This window comes from Maylandia zebra, linkage group LG16 (assembly GCF_041146795.1).
Source record: "Maylandia zebra isolate NMK-2024a linkage group LG16, Mzebra_GT3a, whole genome shotgun sequence".
Classification (NCBI taxonomy): Eukaryota; Metazoa; Chordata; class Actinopteri; order Cichliformes; family Cichlidae; genus Maylandia; species Maylandia zebra.
The window spans coordinates 11,486,292-11,504,284 of record NC_135182.1 but is presented as its reverse complement, the minus strand read 5'-3'; the positions used below and the strand labels follow the sequence as shown (position 1 = coordinate 11,504,284).

The following is a 17,993-nucleotide window of genomic DNA, read 5'->3' as shown; positions in this document are numbered from 1 at the left end:
CTTATCAGCACTGGTGTTCTTATCCAAAATATATGTTATAACATACACTTTAGTAAAGTTCATGAAAGTTTAAAAAAAAAAAAAAAGTTCAGTGTGGTTTCAGGTTAAACACAGAAACTGTCAATTGTATAAACATTTCTCCCCAGTCAGGGTTGTTTGTGGACACTTTGGCGGCATCATTATTATCCAAACTTTGCCTTCTGTGTCAAGTACCTCACAGCTGGTGGTACAAGTTTTTCCTGCAAGGACATGCATCTTCTGGCATCTTTCTGCTGAGCCACCAGGTAAAACTCAACTGTTTTCAATCTAATCAGTCACTTTCCCCACAGCTATATTCCTCATCCTTCTGTCATGTAGCTTCCTTTTCTAATAACCAAAATGCACGGCTGGTTCCTTAAATTTAATTTTCTGTGAAAAGGAAAAAGCTTCACAATTAGCTCCACAAGTATTGTCTGTAGTAGATGGATATAGCTTTTCTACTCTGCTGGAGCACTCAAACTCAAAGCACTTTATACAGCATGTGCCATTCATACAAGCACTTTTTTCTGTTTTCCAACATTCACACAGATTCATACTCCTATGCATCTGAGAGAAACTCTGTGTTCAGTATTTTGCCCAAGGATATTTCATGTAGCCAGGGATCTAGCCACCAGCCTTTGTGGATGACCTGCTATACCTTGTGAGCTACAGCCTCCCATGCAGTGTTTCAGATATAGGTCCTCTAGTCAATAGGAGCACAAGAAAATCTAAGACATAACACCTGGGCATTTATGAGAAAAGGACATAAACTATAATCACAGGTGTTTTGTGCAGACATTTGGGGAAGAAACTTTACCAACCATACATCTCTTTCAAAGAAGCTAGTTTCACGTGAAATACTAGGTAAACACAGATGTTAGTAATGCGAGAGGTTAAATGCCTTAAGTTGAAGTTACAATTCTGAACCAGGTGTTAGAAAAGTCTTATGTTTACCTACTGCTGCATGCCAGAATAGCCCCTGTGAAAAACAAGTCTTCTAATCAACCAAACCTGTCTTATTATCCCTTTCACTTCTGTGGCATACACAGTGAAATTACAGGCTTTTTGGTATACGTTTTTACAAAGTAGACCAATTATTTAATGTAGGCTACTCCAGGAGACAAAGAAGGAGCTGTGCAAGGAGATATTACTCAGGTGATTTCTGTCAGCAGACATTCTCCATTTCAGTTGATAAACGTCTGTCCTTAAAGGATCAGAGTGCTGCTTCTAGCAGTCTTAAAAAACACCTGGGAAATCTGAATAAAATGAGGAAGGACAATTGGAGGGCTGCGTCAATTAAGACTTTTTAATGGGGTTTTAAAAAAAATTAGGCTAGTGGACATTACACATCAAACATGGACGGAAAGTTACATACTAATTGCTTCAATGTATCTACAACTTTTATAAGTATGTCAATATACTACGTCTAATACTTATGCTACTACTAGCAATATAACTACTGAGCGATTGGAAACTGGTCTGAGAACAGCTGGAAAGACACGGAACTCTGAATTAAGTCACATCCGCTTTCAGTCTCGAACAACCGCCACCAAAATGGCGAAGATCGCCAAAACGCACGAAGGTAAATTACTGCTAAAACCTCCATAAATATGTTCTGTTTTACCATGTATTTTACTTTATGGTGTCAGTAAATATTGCGGTGAATTTTCTGGTATTTCTGTTGACGGTAATGCTCCTGTTTATTTGCGAAAAAGGCGATAAGCACCAGGCCTTATACGACGCAACGCGGAGCTTTAGATAATGGCGCTGGTGGTTAGTGCTTAGCTTTCTTGTTAGCTGGAGTGGACTATTTTTCTCAGCTTATTGCACAGTTGCATGCAATAGTAGGCGCCATTTGAGCTTTTTGTCTTGGTCAGATACGCCTTTAAGCTAGTATTACTTGTTGTTGTTACTGTGTAATCCAAGGGATGGTAATTCTTTAACGTCTCAGTGATTCTCGTGGCTAACCGAGTTAGCATTAGCAACCTCTAACAAGCGTTTACCATGCCTACAGCAATTGGTGTTCGGCAGCAGACCCTGATATTAGCTTCAAAGTCGGTGTTCTGTAGCAAGTATTGGTAATAGTTAACCCTTTTCTGTAAAATATTCTAATGCACTTTTTGGACATGACTTGACTGAGAGTTACATGACCCAGTTTTTGTTTGTGAAAGCAGAAATTATGTCAGTAACGTTTATTTTTAAAGCGCTGTTCACAGGCGTGCATTCATAAAGCCCTGTACTGCAAAATAGAATAAAATAAATGCATAAGATTAAAGCAACCTCACAGTAAAGTAAATAAACAGAATGAGCCAAACTTAATTGTAGTGCGGGACTGTTCCTTCATGGTTACATCAAAAACTACAGTCATATACGGTGATATTAACAGGCAGAGTGTAAGGAAGTATTTGAGCTTGATTTAAGGTGTGAAAGTGCAAATAAAGGCCCGTTTGCTAGTCTTTGCCAATCAGTCCAATTCTCTGTGTGGGGTTAAAGCATTTTTTTAACGACTAAATCTCTTTGAGAGCATCGTTTGCAAGTACAATACCCCATCTGTTTTTTCTCTTTGCTAAGAAACACTGGAGATCCTTCTAATTAAATGTACAAAAATTCCACGATGAAGAGCTAAAGGCTTTTTTTTCTTTTTTCCTTTTATGAAGCATTCCTTTGTTTCCCTGTGCCAAGGGATGAACTAAATTAAAAAAATATATATATATATGGGCATGTTATCAAATTTTACAGTACGCTCTATCACACTGGTTTTACATCCTTATCCAGCACAAACTGAAGTCATGCCTCAGATAAATTTCAGTAAATATAATATTTATAGATTCCATTCACCACTGCTGATATCGGGGTGTATGTCAGTCATCCATGCTTACCTATACAGGTAGTTTTTCACCACGTTTCCTTGTGCCCCTACAGATATCGAGGCCCAGATCCTGGAGATCCAGGGGATGAAGGCCTCCCTGCTGGAGGATGGAGAGCAGGGAGTGGGCCTGATCTCCACTGGCGTTTTTGACCCAGAGATCTATGAAGGCAGCGACAGTCGCTTTGCAGGATACGTTACTTCCATTGCTGCCAATGAGCAAGAGGAGGCAAGTATTTGGTTTTTTGTTTTTTTTTTTCCTTTTCCAAATCAAACAAAGTAGCTTCTTCCAAGAATGCTGTTTTGTGAGCCACAGGTTGTCCTTTGTCAGTTTTGTAAGGAGCTTGACTGCTCCCCTCTGCTTGCTTTGGGGATTTGAGGAGAACCTTGCCAGTTTGGCAAAATTTGAATAGACTCATTTATTCTCTTTCTTACCTCAGGACGATGAAGATGATACGTCAACAAGCTTGTTGGGACAAAAGAAGCCAGGGTACCACGCGCCAGTGGCAATACTTAATGCCATTCCACAGTCAGATGAACAGGTATGTTCATTCACTGTTTGGGCTAAATTCCAGTTAAAACGGGATCTAATTTTTTAAATGAAAAAACAGGCTTGTACAAAATCCTATTTTACTAATCATCGCATGTTTTGTGCTTAATCTTTGCAGTACGACCCATTTGCAGAGCATCGTCCACAGAAGATTGCAGAGCGGGAGGATGAATACAAGGCTCGGCGCAGACAGATGATCATCTCTCCTGAGCGTCTCGACCCCTTTGCAGATGGTAAATTTTGTTCTTTTGTGACCTTTTTACATCTTCCCAAGTTCCTTGCCTCCTCCCCCTTTTTTCTTTTTCTTTTTTTCTGTTTTTTGCACCAATAGTTTTTACTGTTCAACCCTTCGACCACAATGCAATAGCTTGCCTCCCAGACTCAATGCCTTCCCTGTGGTCAATCCTTTCCTCATGTACATTTTGTGTCGCTGTTTTTCTCCCACTATAAATTTCCAACTGTTTCCAACAAATGTCAGTGTGGGCTCACAATTCATTTCCATAATTGCAGTTTGGGACAGTGTTGTTGGGATTTTAATTTGGTGCATGCATTAAAGGTATTATAGGGTTACCATGCTTTTCAGGGGGAGAGGTGGTTAGGTGTTTATTGCCTAACAAACATGGGTTGCAGATGGGTTGTGTGTGGGTCGAAGGGTTAACAACCCAATGTGATTTATGATGGGAAAGTGCAGTGTCCGCTTGTCACAGAAGTTGAGGATGAAGGTTAGCTCATTTAGCTGCCCACGTCCTGTGCTTTACCACACTGGGCACAGCTTTATAGGTGAATATAAAATATATAAGGGGAATATCATTAATATGCTCTGGTGGTAGTTGAACCAGAAGCATAATTTTATTTTCTTTAAGAGTTAACAGAGAAACTTGAGAGACTTGTCAAACTGCAAATTGTCTTGGGCCTCAGCGTAAAGCGCTGCCTAACAAGTAGGGCTGTCCCGAATATCATATTTTTGAGCTACAGCAATTCAGAGTTGATCAAACTTTGTGTTTTTCAGATTTTATGAGTGTTAAACATAATCGGTCAGAAATTTGAGTGAAGCGTAGTACAGCAAGAACGTTCATATTCATCCTCCTAAGACACAAACTCTTCCATGGCATGCATTTTTAATTTCTCTTTGCTGTTTGGGCTGATTGGGACCTGACGAATGTAAAAACAAAGAATTACATGGATTTTTTATTTATTTATTTATTTATTTTTACCTGATTTTTGTTTCTGAAAAAAATTAGATCCATATATGAGCACATTGGCTTTAAATTTTGATAGAACAGTGGCAGTATAATGTCCTCGTAAGTGGATATCAGGCCCTTGTAGAGCAAAATTTAGTATTTTGGTCTAGACAACCCAAAATGTGATGTCCACATATGTGGACGCCAGGAGGCTAAAAATGTTAAATGGTATGAATTTGAAATGGTTAAGTAAGCTAAGCAAGATCATCACTGCTGTGAGTGAGAGGGATGTCGGGTAGATGAGCTGAGATGGTACAGTTCTCCCCACATAATAAACATCCAGTGATTGTCTTGAGGAAGGAAGCATGGAGAATCGGCTTATTGTACCCTTCTGCTGCAAAAGACTCATGGGGTATTGTTGTCACCCTACAGGGTGGGTGGGCGGGCAGCGTGGGAACCACGAAGTTTCTGATTGCAATAACCTGAGAATGCAAACATGGGATTTGTACATTTATACCAAAGGTGCATCTACTAGGTGGATGAGAGGTAGCACTGGAAGCTGCCAGTATTTTTATTACTGTGGCAAAGTCAGACAAAATCACCACACGCATGTAAGGATAATGGCTGTGCTGGGATTGTGGTAGTATGTAAAAGGGTCATTGTAATTAAGTCAGAAGTTTAGGCTCCGTGGGTGCAGCTACCACAGGACAGCAAGGTGCTTTGCCATAGAGCAGTACTGTCCATTGACTTTCTGCATGTTGTGGCAGTTGCTTATTTATAACAGTGAGGTGAGATGATCATTGTTGCAGTGTAGATTATTGTCACATTCTTATAAATCCATGTTGGTAAACTGAATACACACACAGTTCATACATTTCCAAATAGTGGAATATTCGGGTACAGCCCTAATGACAAGTTATTCTTTCCAATGTGGCCAGCTTTCCTACACATTTTTCTCATCTTTTAGGCTGAGCCTGTGTAGCTTATCATGACGACTAGTGCTCGGACTGAAAACCAGAAACTGTAGCTGTGAGCCAGCTATCTTACCTCTTTCCATGTTTATTGCATCTTCACTTCCCCTGACACTGTGAGCTTAAATGGCCTGAATGTCTCAGGTTTGGTCTAGGTATATTCAACCTGCATGTAGAGAGGGCTCTTTGTACAAAGTTGTTGTTTCAGTAGAGTTTTATTTTACAACTCTCTCTGTAAAATAGAAATATGTTATCAAGAAAATTGTGTACCAAAATACCACAGGCCCATACTAACTGTCCTTAATTTCTCTCCTACAGCAGTACTGCTTTGCCAGTCCTGTACTGCACTCTGTTAAGGGTGCAGCAACTCATCCTGTGTAGGTTATGGGGAACACTGAGAACGGTGCACTTGTCAGTTTGGTCAGGGTCCATTGGCTGCTTGTTTTGGTGGGAGGCTGTGAGGGGAATCAGATGCAACCCAGCTACAACAAACCTCAGTTCTCCCAGCAGCCTCTTTTGAATTTGGCTTATCGGATTCCAACAAGTTGACATAAAATATTCCCGTAATGGAAGCAGACTGCCCAAATATTTGATTACATAAATTTATCTCTGTCCCAAAAAGGAAGTCAAGATCTTGATGTATGATGTTTAAATAATGAGTCCATGTGACTCTGGTATTATCAATATTTTTTTTCTAGTTTTGAATGCAAACACTCACATTTGATTTTATTGTGCTAATGTCCTTCTTAGGCATAGCCTCAAAGTCTTGACTTCATATTTATCTGCTACTGTAAATACCTGGGAAACTGGACCAAAATATCATGGGATTTTTTTCTAGATTGTGCTAATACCCCAAGAAGATGCTTTATTTTTTTTTGCCTTAAATCAATGCATCACAATGGTATACTGTTGTGTGTGAGTTCAAACCCTTTTCCAAAGTGTTACTAATGGTAAAGAGAAATTTTCTAGGCTTCTTTTCTGCCGGTTGAAGTCTGACTGCAGATGGACCCTTGGCACTGAAAGTGTACGTATTCTGAAGAGCACAGCCCAGGACCCCTGCATCAGTGATGGCTATACTTCTTAATCCACTTAAAGAAAACACCACAACCTCAGCTCTTCTTTCTATGTATCTTCTTGTTTTTCATTAGAATGCTATGACTGTATGTAAGAAAGCCAAATGTACATTTGTATGTAATTTATTAGGACTGTCAGTCAGCTGTTTATCAGAGCAGGAACATAAGTTAAACTGTTGGTAACAAGAGTCAGGGCTAGCTGGCTGTGTTTGTGCTTGCTGTGTTTGGAATAACTCGGGGTTGTGGAGCGTACGCTGATGAGTATCCTATGTTCTTGTTCATGCTCTTTCGCGCAGGGGGCAAAACACCGGATCCCAAGCTGCAGGTTAGGTCGTATGTGGACGTCATGTTGGAGCAGAACCTGTCCAAAGAGGAGGTAAGATGCTGTTTATCTACACATTATTATCATCAGATATCAGAAACGGTCAGATGACAGTCCTTTAAGTCTAATTTAAACCTAAATGAGAAACCGCAAACCAAAACTGAACCTGGAAAAATAAACACTCCTTGTAAATCCTTCTTTCCTGCTTGATGTGTTTATATGGTTGGCAAACCAACACAGTGTCTGTAGAAATATCATATCACTGCCACAAAGATGATCTGGTATAGTGAAGACTCATCTCCACTGTTGTAAACTGCACTTGCAGTGGTCCCTTTTCTTCTCTTGAAGCGCTTCTTCCATTAATACCTACTCTGATCTGATCGGCTCGACTCGTTTTTCAGTATAATCGAGTACCGCATAATGTGTGTGGGGTTGTTATAGCAACGTGGCTGTACGTCCCATGATGTTATTTGTATGCGAAATGAACACCACAACAAAAGTGAACGTCAAGACGACGGCATACCTGCTGCTCGGTCTGTGGCTTTCCATCAGACTCATCATCAGGGACCGCGGTGTTGTTTCTGTGCAGCCGATTCCCTCGTTCCTGGATTTCAAAAATGGCAGGAGACACTCATGACTCATCGAGTGATGCCACTGCAGTGTGACGGCGCCACATTTTAGTACCCGCTCCGATCACTTGGACACCCTGCCAAGCAGGTACTAAAAAATGGTACAGGCACTAAGGTTTAATTGAAAACTGTGGCAAACTGTGACGAGTCGATCCGAGTAGGAACTAATGGAAAAGGGGCTATAACTGCAACCTGCAACAGATGGAGGACTTCATTTACTGCTACCCTCAAACTCAGTACGGCTGCAGAACAAGGACTACTGTTACCAGCTGAAGTTCAGTGAATCCAAAGTTAATCCACAGAATGTGAGACTCCCTGTTGGAGAAGGTGCTTATGTCGCCAAGTTATTAGTCATAAAGTAATTGACAAAAAAATATTTTCAGCTGAGAAAAATTTAAATTAAATTATTTCATCATTAATTTTAACAAAGTGTGTGCCATTCATATCCACACACATGTGCACATGCAAACAACACCGCAGCACAAATCAAATTAAGCTTTTTGAGACTTGCTGTCATCTGTATGAAATGATCCATAGGTGTTCAGTAGAGTTGAGCTCTTGGGTGTGAGGCTGTAACAGGATTCATAGAAATTTCATCATTTTCAAATGAGTTCTTTAAGCCTTTATGCCCTTGGCTGAACTGTCGACCCGTCTCTGTTTAGATAAAATGAACAGACACAGTCACCAGATATCTTTATAGTCTTTCATATCCATGAACTCTGTATTTATCCTGACATTTGTGCATCTGTTCATGTAGAGAGAGATTCGTCAGCAGCTGGCAGAGAAGGCCAAATCAGGGGACCTGAAAGCTGTTAATGGGTCTGCTGCTGCCCAAGCTGTCCCTAAACGTAAGCGTCGCTGGGACCAGACAGCTGACCAAACCCCCTCCAATGCTACACCCAAAAAGATGTCCAGCTGGGACCAAGCTGATGCCAGTGCTGAAGTAAGCTTAAAGAATATCACCCAGTAATAAAACATAAATCTGTCTTGCATATCAGTTTTCTCACTGATGTTTCTGGTCCCTTGCAGACTCCTGGACATACCCCTGCACACACACCTTCAAACAGCCGATGGGATGAAACCCCCGGCCGCCCTAAAGGCAGTGAAACCCCAGGGGCCACTCCCAGTTCCCGAATGTGGGACCCGACTCCTAGCCACACGCCTGCCGGTGCTGCCACACCAGGGAGAGACACGCCTGGCCATGCCACACCTGGTCACGGGGGAGCCACAGGAAGCGTTCGCAAAAATCGCTGGGACGAGACTCCAAAGACTGAGAGGGAGACCCCAGGACATGGGAGCGGCTGGGCTGAGACCCCAAGAACAGATAGAGGAGAAGAGTCAGTGGGCGAAACTCCGACTCCAGGAGCCAGTAAGAGGAAGTCTCGGTGGGATGAAACCCCTGCCAGTCAGATGGGCTCCTCAACACCACTTTTTACCCCAGGAAAAACTCCCATAGGCACACCAGCTATGGAATTGCAAACCCCAACTACAGGTAAACAGCCTTACTCTTTGTTTTTATTATTATTAGTCTTTCTTCTACTTGATTATAAACAATTAATCTTCTGTTTTCTTCAGCACACATGACTCCAGAGCAGCTGCAGGCATGGAGGTGGGAGAGAGAAATTGATGAGAGGAACCGACCTCTAACAGACGAGGAGCTGGATGCCATGTTCCCAGAGGGCTACAAGGTCCACGTCTATTTGATGCATTTCATTTTCCAGCAACAAGCATTAGTGAAGGTCATTTATTAGACTGCAGTGCTGACAGGTGTTTTTCTTCACAGGTGTTGCCGCCTCCTGCAGGCTACGTGCCTATCCGTACCCCGGCCCGTAAGCTGGCAGCCACGCCCACACCTATTGGAGGCATGACGGGCTTCCATATGCAGGCAGAGGATCGCACCACAAAACAGATGAACGACCAGCCCTCAGGAAATCTCCCTTTCCTCAAACCTGATGACATCCAGTACTTTGACAAACTGCTGGTGAGCATCAGCAGGGATAAAATAATGGCACAGTCAGTGTGAGCCAGGTGTTTGTTGTGTCTGAGGTTCATGGTTTTTGTCTTGGTGCTAGGTGGAGGTGGATGAGTCCACTCTGAGCCCCGAGGAGCAGAAAGAAAGGAAGATTATGAAGCTGCTGCTGAAGATTAAAAATGGAACTCCTCCCATGAGAAAGGTTGGGTTTTAATACTTTGATTAATCATTCTTGCTTGTGGCCAAACTTGAGCTTTGGAACAGCATTAAAGTTTCCAGTTACAAGATCAACACCCAGCACCGAGGTTTTGTGGCTACAGGGTGAATATTTGCTCGCTACACAACGTTCTCTCTGAGGAGCTGCTGCTTACAGCAGAGGTCACAGTGTAGACCTTCATGCTCTGCTGTGAGCTGCACACAGAAACCACCCGGTCTCATCTTATCATGACAAGTACCAGGTTCCTCTAGAGTTTTAATCACTGTTCACAGCGGAATAAAACCCCAGCTTCAAATCTGACTTTTAAAAAGGTTTTGCTGATTTTGCCCCAAAATAAGATTTTAAAAAGCTTTTCCTGTCTGCAAGTCTGTCACCATCTTTGTAGAGTTCTCATACAGGTTTTGTTTCAGGTTTCTTTGAGTATGAAGTCTCTCCTGTGTTGTTTAGTAACAGATTTGCCAAATATACTTCAGAATTTGACCATTATCGGACTGGCTGACCTTCTCTTTCCTCTTAGGCTGCTCTGCGTCAGATCACAGATAAAGCTCGCGAATTCGGAGCAGGTCCCCTGTTCAACCAGATCCTGCCCCTGCTCATGTCCCCCACCCTGGAGGATCAGGAGCGCCATCTTTTGGTTAAAGTCATTGACCGCATTCTCTACAAACTGGATGACCTGGTCCGACCATATGTTCACAAGGTGGGCTCAATGTGAACGATCATCTGTGACAGCTCAGTTTAAATGTTCAGTGGTTTCTCAGTGTCTTTGACAATCTAAATGTCCTTTTTCTGCATGCAGATCCTGGTGGTTATTGAGCCGCTGCTCATCGATGAAGACTATTATGCCAGAGTGGAAGGCAGAGAGATCATCTCTAACTTGGCAAAGGTAACATGGAGCACCTTATTCTTTTTGTCTTTTTATCCCATAAACTATATGGACTGTGGTTTGTGCGAACCATTCTCGCCTGTTCAGCCAGTCCGTGGTCAGATCAGGGCTAGTCGTTCGCTAGATTAATACCAGCATGAGAGCTAGCAGACGGGACGTTTATGCCTCGTCTGTTCTCAACCTGCACCCGCTGGTTACAATCCGCCATCATTAGCTGTTTATGTTCTGTCACCATGTCTGCTCAGCATATCTCTGATCTGTAGCAGCATTTAAACTTGGCTCGAGACATGTTTGTGAGGTTAAATGATTGAAAGCTTGGTGTCTTTCCTCTGTGTGTCTCAGGCTGCTGGTTTAGCTACTATGATCTCCACGATGCGACCTGATATTGACAACATGGACGAGTATGTCAGAAACACCACCGCCCGAGCCTTTGCTGTTGTAGCCTCCGCCCTCGGGATCCCCTCTCTCCTCCCTTTCCTGAAAGCTGTGTGTAAAAGCAAGAAGTCCTGGCAAGCTCGGCACACAGGCATCAAGATTGTGCAGCAAATCGCCATCCTCATGGGCTGCGCCATTCTGCCTCACCTTCGCAGTTTGGTCGAGATTATTGAACATGGTAAGTGAACTTAAACTGTTCGTAGCGTTAAATAGTACAGAGTTCAAAGCACTGGCATCCACAGGCTTATTATGTGGATGAGTACGTTCTCAGTTTGTGAATTTGAGCAGAATGCAGGTGTACACCTTTAACTATTCTAACTAGTAAATGCGTAACTGCTAATTTGCCCAATTTTTCATTCACATGACGTGTTTTGTTTTGAGTATACGTGGTTTGCTGTTGTTGTTAAAATGCATTGGAGCTCTGACCATCGACTATTCGACTCTGCAGGGCTTGTGGATGAGCAGCAGAAGGTGAGGACCATCAGTGCCCTGGCTATAGCTGCCCTGGCTGAAGCTGCCACACCATACGGTATCGAGTCCTTTGACTCTGTGCTGAAGCCACTGTGGAAAGGCATCAGGCAACACAGAGGAAAGGTGAGCAGGAAATTTGGAAAAAGCATTCACAGCATTGAGCGCAAGATCAGCACCCAGCACTAAGCCTGCCTGTGGCTGCAGTGTGAATACTTGCTTGCTATAGAGTCTCCTCAAAGGAGCTGCTGCTGTCAGCAGAGGTCTAATGAGAGACCATTAATATGCTGCTGGAAGCGTCGGACATTACCAGTTATTGTAAAGGGAAAATATGTGAAACATGTCTGCGATTGTGTCTTATGTTATCCCCTTTGGTCACCAGGGTCTGGCTGCTTTCCTCAAAGCTATTGGTTACCTCATCCCACTGATGGATGCTGAGTATGCAAACTACTACACCAGAGAGGTGATGCTGATCCTCATCAGAGAGTTTCAGTCCCCTGACGAGGAGATGAAAAAGATTGTGCTCAAGGTAAGGAGACTGTCTGTGAGGAAGCACCTCCAAACTGTCAACTAACTTCCTGTAACTCGTTCTCACCTCTTCAGCCACATAGGTGATGAACATTGTTTGCTACATGAGCACCAGGATTGCCAGAGCAGCTGCTAGCATGTCCCCTCTGCTGTCTTTCTGCACCCATTGGTTACATTAAGGTATCTTTCTGGATGTCACAAGAAACTCATCAGTTTCCCTTCTGTCTTGCCTCATAGGTAGTGAAGCAGTGCTGTGGCACAGATGGTGTCGAGGCCAACTACATCAAGACTGAAATCCTGCCCCCCTTCTTCAAGCATTTCTGGCAGCACAGGATGGCTCTGGACAGACGCAACTACAGACAGGTTCGCGAAACATATTCTTTAGCTTAAAATATATTTGAAAATCTAATATTGTCAAAATAGCTTAGAAAAGGAAATGTGTGGTTGGCTCTTTTTCCTAAAACTGCTGATCTTAGCCCGTTTGTGGGTTTTTTGTGTTTTTGATGTATGAGATTAGGGCTGCCACAAACTATCATTTTGATAGTCGCCTAGTCACTGATTATTTTTGCGTTTAGTCGACTAATCAGATCATGTCCATTGGACATAAAACGTACAGCTTATTGCACCAGCATGCATCTGCTCTTATATAACTATCATTAGCTTACAGCTAGAAGTGTTTAAGGTATGTGCTAACTAAAAATAAAGACAAGATGATAGTTTATTAAAATTTTAATGAAATTTGCAGATTGTTTCGGTGGAGTTTAATAAACTCAGCCGTCTGCTCCTTGCTATCTAAAATATAACAGGACCGGAGTATATTGAGCATCTCACACTTCTGATAATCAGTTGTCTGCTTGATGTTTATTCAGCTGTGTAAAAACTATAACTTTAATCTCAGCCAAACCGATTTACTCAGTAACAAATAAAATACTGAAAAAAGCCAAACAATAACATTTTTAAGTTATCTAAGTCAGCGGTCTCAGACCTTTTTTGTGCCACGGACCGGTTTGTGCCCGACAATATTTTCACGGACCGGCCTTTAAGGTGTCGCGGATAAATACAACAAAATAAAACTAGTACCGGTACCGAAAAAAAGATTTATTCATAACACACGTGAAAAGACCCAGGAAAACCGAGTTAACGGTACAAACGATAACAAAATAACTCTGAAAACCGATTTAAAAACCCTGAAAACCATACATTTCACACCTGAGCTTCAACTCTCGCGGCCTGGTACCAAACGACTCACGGATCTGTACCGGTCCGAGGCCCGGGGGTTGGGACCGCTGATCTAAGTGACTTATGTATCATGTTAACCTGAGTAGGGAAAGACGGCGTTGGGTTTGAAAACGATTTGCTGGGAGTCCGGTGTTCTCACAGGCTCTAGTGAGCCTTGCCCCCAGCTGGTGGGTAACGGATGTCTCCGAAAACGTCAGAGCACTTTTGAAAATATGTGGCGTCTTGATAAACCGAGCAGATATTTGAGGTTTACACAGCTACATTCCCGCCTGAAAATATGTTAAACGTTTATTTTGTGCCCAGAAAGAATAATAAGAGTTATATTAAAACTAACTAGCTGTCGCCATTGTTGGAAACTGAGCAGGTATACACCCGACCCGTCCTTCAAATCTGGGGAAATGAAGGGCGCATTTGTCGGAGTCTTCGAATTTGGGCGGTCTTCGTCGTGTCGCTGTAACGTAATCGGCCTACAAATGCGGGTACTGGAGGATGCGGTTCCTGAATTTGGACACAGCTACGATACCGGGCACAGCTTCTTCTTCGGGGTTTCCTGTATTTGCTTCAATCGACTCTGTCGTCTGCCTGTCATGTGACTCTACTAGTGGAAAATAATGGTGTGCACAAAATAGACCAACAGATCTGATCACACAACTCAAATAGACATTTAGATTATAATCTAGTCGGCAGTTAAACACACCGTGTCCTTAGAGTTGTCTGAAGCTTTGCACACTCGTCTCAAGTTATTATCTCTTTGTCCAGCTGGTGGACACCACAGTGGAGTTGGCTAACAAAGTGGGAGCAGCAGAGATCATCTCACGTATCGTTGATGACCTGAAAGACGAGGCAGAACAGTACAGGAAGATGGTGATGGAGACCATTGAAAAAATCATGGGCAACTTGGGCGCAGCTGACATCGACCACAAGCTGGAGGAGCAGCTGATCGACGGTATTCTGTATGCCTTTCAGGAGCAGACGACAGAGGTGAGAGGGAGTTATAGAGAAGTGGGGGTTTTTTCACAATATTTTGTTTCTTGTTTTGTTTCATACTCCATGCTCTTTGGTCTGCAGGATTCTGTCATGCTGAATGGTTTCGGTACAGTGGTGAATGCTCTTGGGAAGCGCGTGAAACCCTACCTGCCACAGATCTGTGGTACGGTACTGTGGCGTCTCAACAACAAGTCGGCCAAGGTCCGTCAGCAAGCTGCTGACCTGATCTCCCGCACGGCCGTGGTCATGAAGACGTGCCAGGAGGTACATTCAGCCTATACAGCATCCGAGACAAATATGTAACAGAGTCCACACACTGACCTCTTCTGCTTGTCCCTGTCCCTGCAGGAGAAGCTGATGGGTCATTTGGGAGTCGTGCTGTACGAGTATCTGGGAGAGGAGTACCCTGAGGTGCTGGGCAGCATCCTTGGAGCGCTGAAGGCCATTGTGAACGTCATTGGTATGTAACCTTCACCGATCACAGGTGTATTTTATTGATAGGATGTAAATAAACGTCTTCACATTTGGTTTCATCTTGGTTCCTGAACTTCGCAGTTGTTAGTTTTGACTGCTTCCGTCTTCCTTTTGGAGCCAAAAGTGATCATGGTTACACAAGAGGGTGGAGTGCTAAGCTATCAGCTAACACTAGCAAGCAGCATTCATAAAGTGGACAGCTGTCTCACACAGATGCACATACCTGCTAATTTGTATTAGAACACTCACCACAACTGAAACAGGGCTGAAGGCCTAGCAAGCAGTTACAGCCGCGACCCTCCTAATTCTTGTATCTCGGTGGATGAGTTATAAAAAAATAATTTGTAGAGCCCCTAGGCTCTGTACTAGGCTTTGGTACAGAGTTTGACTGTCATTGAAGCTCGATAGCAATCAGTGCACCTTTGAGAGTTTGATAATAAAAATGTAGCAACAGCTACAGTAACATTTTCCCACCTCTTGTTCTGTTCTAAGTAACAAAGTTCACCTGCACCTCAGTCCCATCTCAGGGTGTGGAAAAGGACCCGTGCTGATATCTGACCTCATTTTTAGGCATGCACAAGATGACCCCACCAATCAAAGACCTGCTTCCTCGTTTGACTCCCATCCTGAAGAACAGACATGAGAAAGTCCAGGAGAACTGCATCGACCTGGTGGGCAGGATCGCTGACAGGTCAGTGGTGACAAGCCTCAACCTCAAGGTTTGTGGATATGATTGTGTCCTTTTCTAACTTTTATGTGTATTTTTAGGGGTGCTGAGTACGTGTCTGCCAGGGAGTGGATGAGGATCTGTTTCGAGTTGCTAGAGTTGCTCAAGGCACACAAAAAGGCAATCCGCAGAGCCACCGTCAACACGTTTGGTTATATCGCCAAAGCCATCGGGTGAGTACCTTCTGTCACGTACACACCTTTTACATGTAAGGTTTCATCTTCGTTTTGTCTCGGCTGTACGCATTAAAGTGGATCTAAAATGTTTTTCTCTCTGACCTTCCTCCCTGCAGTCCTCACGATGTCTTGGCCACTCTGCTCAATAACCTTAAAGTCCAGGAGCGACAGAACAGGGTCTGCACGACCGTAGCCATCGCCATCGTTGCTGAGACCTGTTCACCCTTCACGGTGCTGCCGGCCCTAATGAACGAATACCGCGTGCCTGAGCTCAACGTGCAAAACGGTGTACTGAAGTCCCTCTCCTTCCTGTTCGAGTACATTGGAGAGATGGGCAAAGACTACATCTATGCCGTCACGCCGCTGCTGGAGGATGCTCTCATGGACAGGTATCAGCATGGTTTAATTTGACTGATTAGTTTTGATAAAAACTGTGGCAGGGGAAGTATTCATATCTTTTCAAACTCTTTACCCACACGTGAGGGTTAAAGACATCAGTGAATCCTGCACCTTATGTGTTTCTGTGTTCTGCCCCCCCCCCCCCCCCCCCCCCCCCCCCTGCAGAGACCTGGTCCATAGACAGACAGCCAGCGCTGTGGTTCAGCACATGTCCCTCGGTGTCTACGGTTTTGGCTGCGAGGACTCCCTCAACCACTTGTTGAACTACGTGTGGCCCAACGTATTTGAGACGTCACCTCACGTCATCCAGGCTGTGATGGGCGCTTTGGAGGGGCTGAGGGTCGCTCTCGGGCCCTGCCGCATGCTGCAGTACTGCTTACAGGTCAGGACCAGAAATTGGAATTATGAAAAAAAAAAAAGATGTGTCAGGATTTTTGTCTGCACACTAGTGCTGTCAGCTAAAAGATTATTCATACAGAAAAGTCACACAGATTCAAACATGCACATGCTACAACCACAAGAGAGCAGACCGGGACAAGAAATGGAGTTACTCGTACAGCTGCATTTTAATATAAACACGTCTCTTAAGAGCTACACAGTAAAGTTATAGAGGGAGGATATTTGATAGAGCTCTGCTGTGGAAACATGGAGAAGTGTTCTTCTTTTACTCAGCACTATCAGGAGTCAAACATCACAAAGCTTAGCTCCATAAAGACCTTTTCATGAACCTATTCAGCTTTCATACAGCAGTAACACTTCCACATATTTCTACAAACTAACAAAATGCAAGTATTTTCCAATGTTGACAGAAGGGTCGAACCTTCTGTCAACATTGTAGATGCTGTTTACCTCGACCTCTTAATCTGAATTCACACTTTGTGTGTTACTACATGTGGCTAAATCATTTACTGGTTATACTCTACTCATCACCTGCAGTATAGAGTGTGTGAAGTGTAAAGCAATGAGAGCTGCATCTTGTATGCATGACAGAAGATTAGAGCTTCTTTAAGCCCTCAGCAGTGCTGGGATTTACAGCTGTTCCAGTGGAAATCCAGCTTTGCTCTCTGTGCTGCTTTTCACGAGTGAATATTTAATTCTTTCTTTAGAGAGAGATAAACAGAGACAAAGAGTCAGAAGCAGTTTTGACTAAGTTCTGGTCACCTGGGGGTTAAAATGGGCCTAGCTTTAAAAGTTTGAATCATTGTGTTTGTATAAAGCGTAAACTCAAAAACTGTCTGGCGTTCTGCAGGGTCTGTTCCATCCAGCCAGGAAAGTGAGGGACGTCTACTGGAAGATCTACAACTCCATCTACATCGGCTCTCAGGACGCCCTGATTGCTCACTACCCACAGGTCTACAACGACGACAAAAATGTCTACGTCCGCTACGAGCTCGAATACACCTTGTAAATAAAAATTTAAAAAAATTCTCTCCCCCCCCCAAAAAAAGAATACAAAAAAAAAAAAATCACACACTCATACACATACATACTTTTCTCCATCATTTATTTAGCAGCTGTGTTTGTCACATTCAGCTTCTCCTGTTCACTCTGAACTGGACATGAAAAGTAATCTTGTAGAGTCTGTATGTGTGGGGTTTTTGTTGTTGTGTCCCCCCCCCCCCCCCCCCCCTTTCGTTTCTTTCTTCTTTTTTTTTAGTGTGCTGTAAGAAACAGCTGAAGTCAGACAAGCTATGTTTTTTTTTTTTTTAAATGCAGAGCAGTCTTTACAATGTTTTAAATCTGGGTTTGTTTCTCTTTGTGTCTTGATAATTGATAGGACTCAGTACCAGCCACACTTTTTCCATGTTTCACACCACCTCTGTTCTTATTAGATCCATGCTTTATTTAACTGAATAAAATGTTTGTGTATAAAAATCA

At 43.2% G+C, this 17,993-nt stretch overlaps 1 protein-coding gene across 5 annotated transcripts; it reads left to right on the top strand.

Moving 5' to 3' along the window:
* Positions 1-1,444: 1,444 nt before the first annotated feature.
* sf3b1 (splicing factor 3b, subunit 1) lies at positions 1,445-17,993 on the top strand. Of its 5 annotated transcripts, XM_004569832.4 has the most exons (24): positions 1,446-1,600; positions 2,941-3,113; positions 3,325-3,426; positions 3,553-3,667; positions 6,956-7,035; positions 8,368-8,553; positions 8,640-9,102; positions 9,186-9,298; positions 9,394-9,591; positions 9,683-9,784; positions 10,317-10,496; positions 10,596-10,682; positions 11,025-11,295; positions 11,566-11,711; positions 11,968-12,114; positions 12,351-12,476; positions 14,112-14,333; positions 14,421-14,603; positions 14,688-14,799; positions 15,384-15,504; positions 15,582-15,713; positions 15,833-16,105; positions 16,281-16,497; positions 17,365-17,993. In XM_004569832.4, exons 1-24 carry the CDS (start codon positions 1,573-1,575, stop codon positions 17,521-17,523), a joined length of 3,936 nt encoding a protein of 1,311 aa, XP_004569889.1. In that variant the 5' UTR covers positions 1,446-1,572; the 3' UTR covers positions 17,524-17,993. The 5 variants fall into 5 exon arrangements, 4 of the variants coding, with proteins under 4 accessions (XP_076730779.1, XP_076730778.1, XP_004569889.1 ...); XM_004569833.4 differs by lacking the exons at positions 1,446-1,600; positions 2,941-3,113; positions 3,325-3,426; positions 3,553-3,667 and adding an exon at positions 3,761-6,610; XR_013093401.1 differs by lacking the exons at positions 8,640-9,102; positions 9,186-9,298; positions 9,394-9,591; ... (13 more) ...; positions 16,281-16,497; positions 17,365-17,993 and adding an exon at positions 6,556-6,610 and having other exon boundaries at positions 1,445-1,600; positions 8,368-8,385.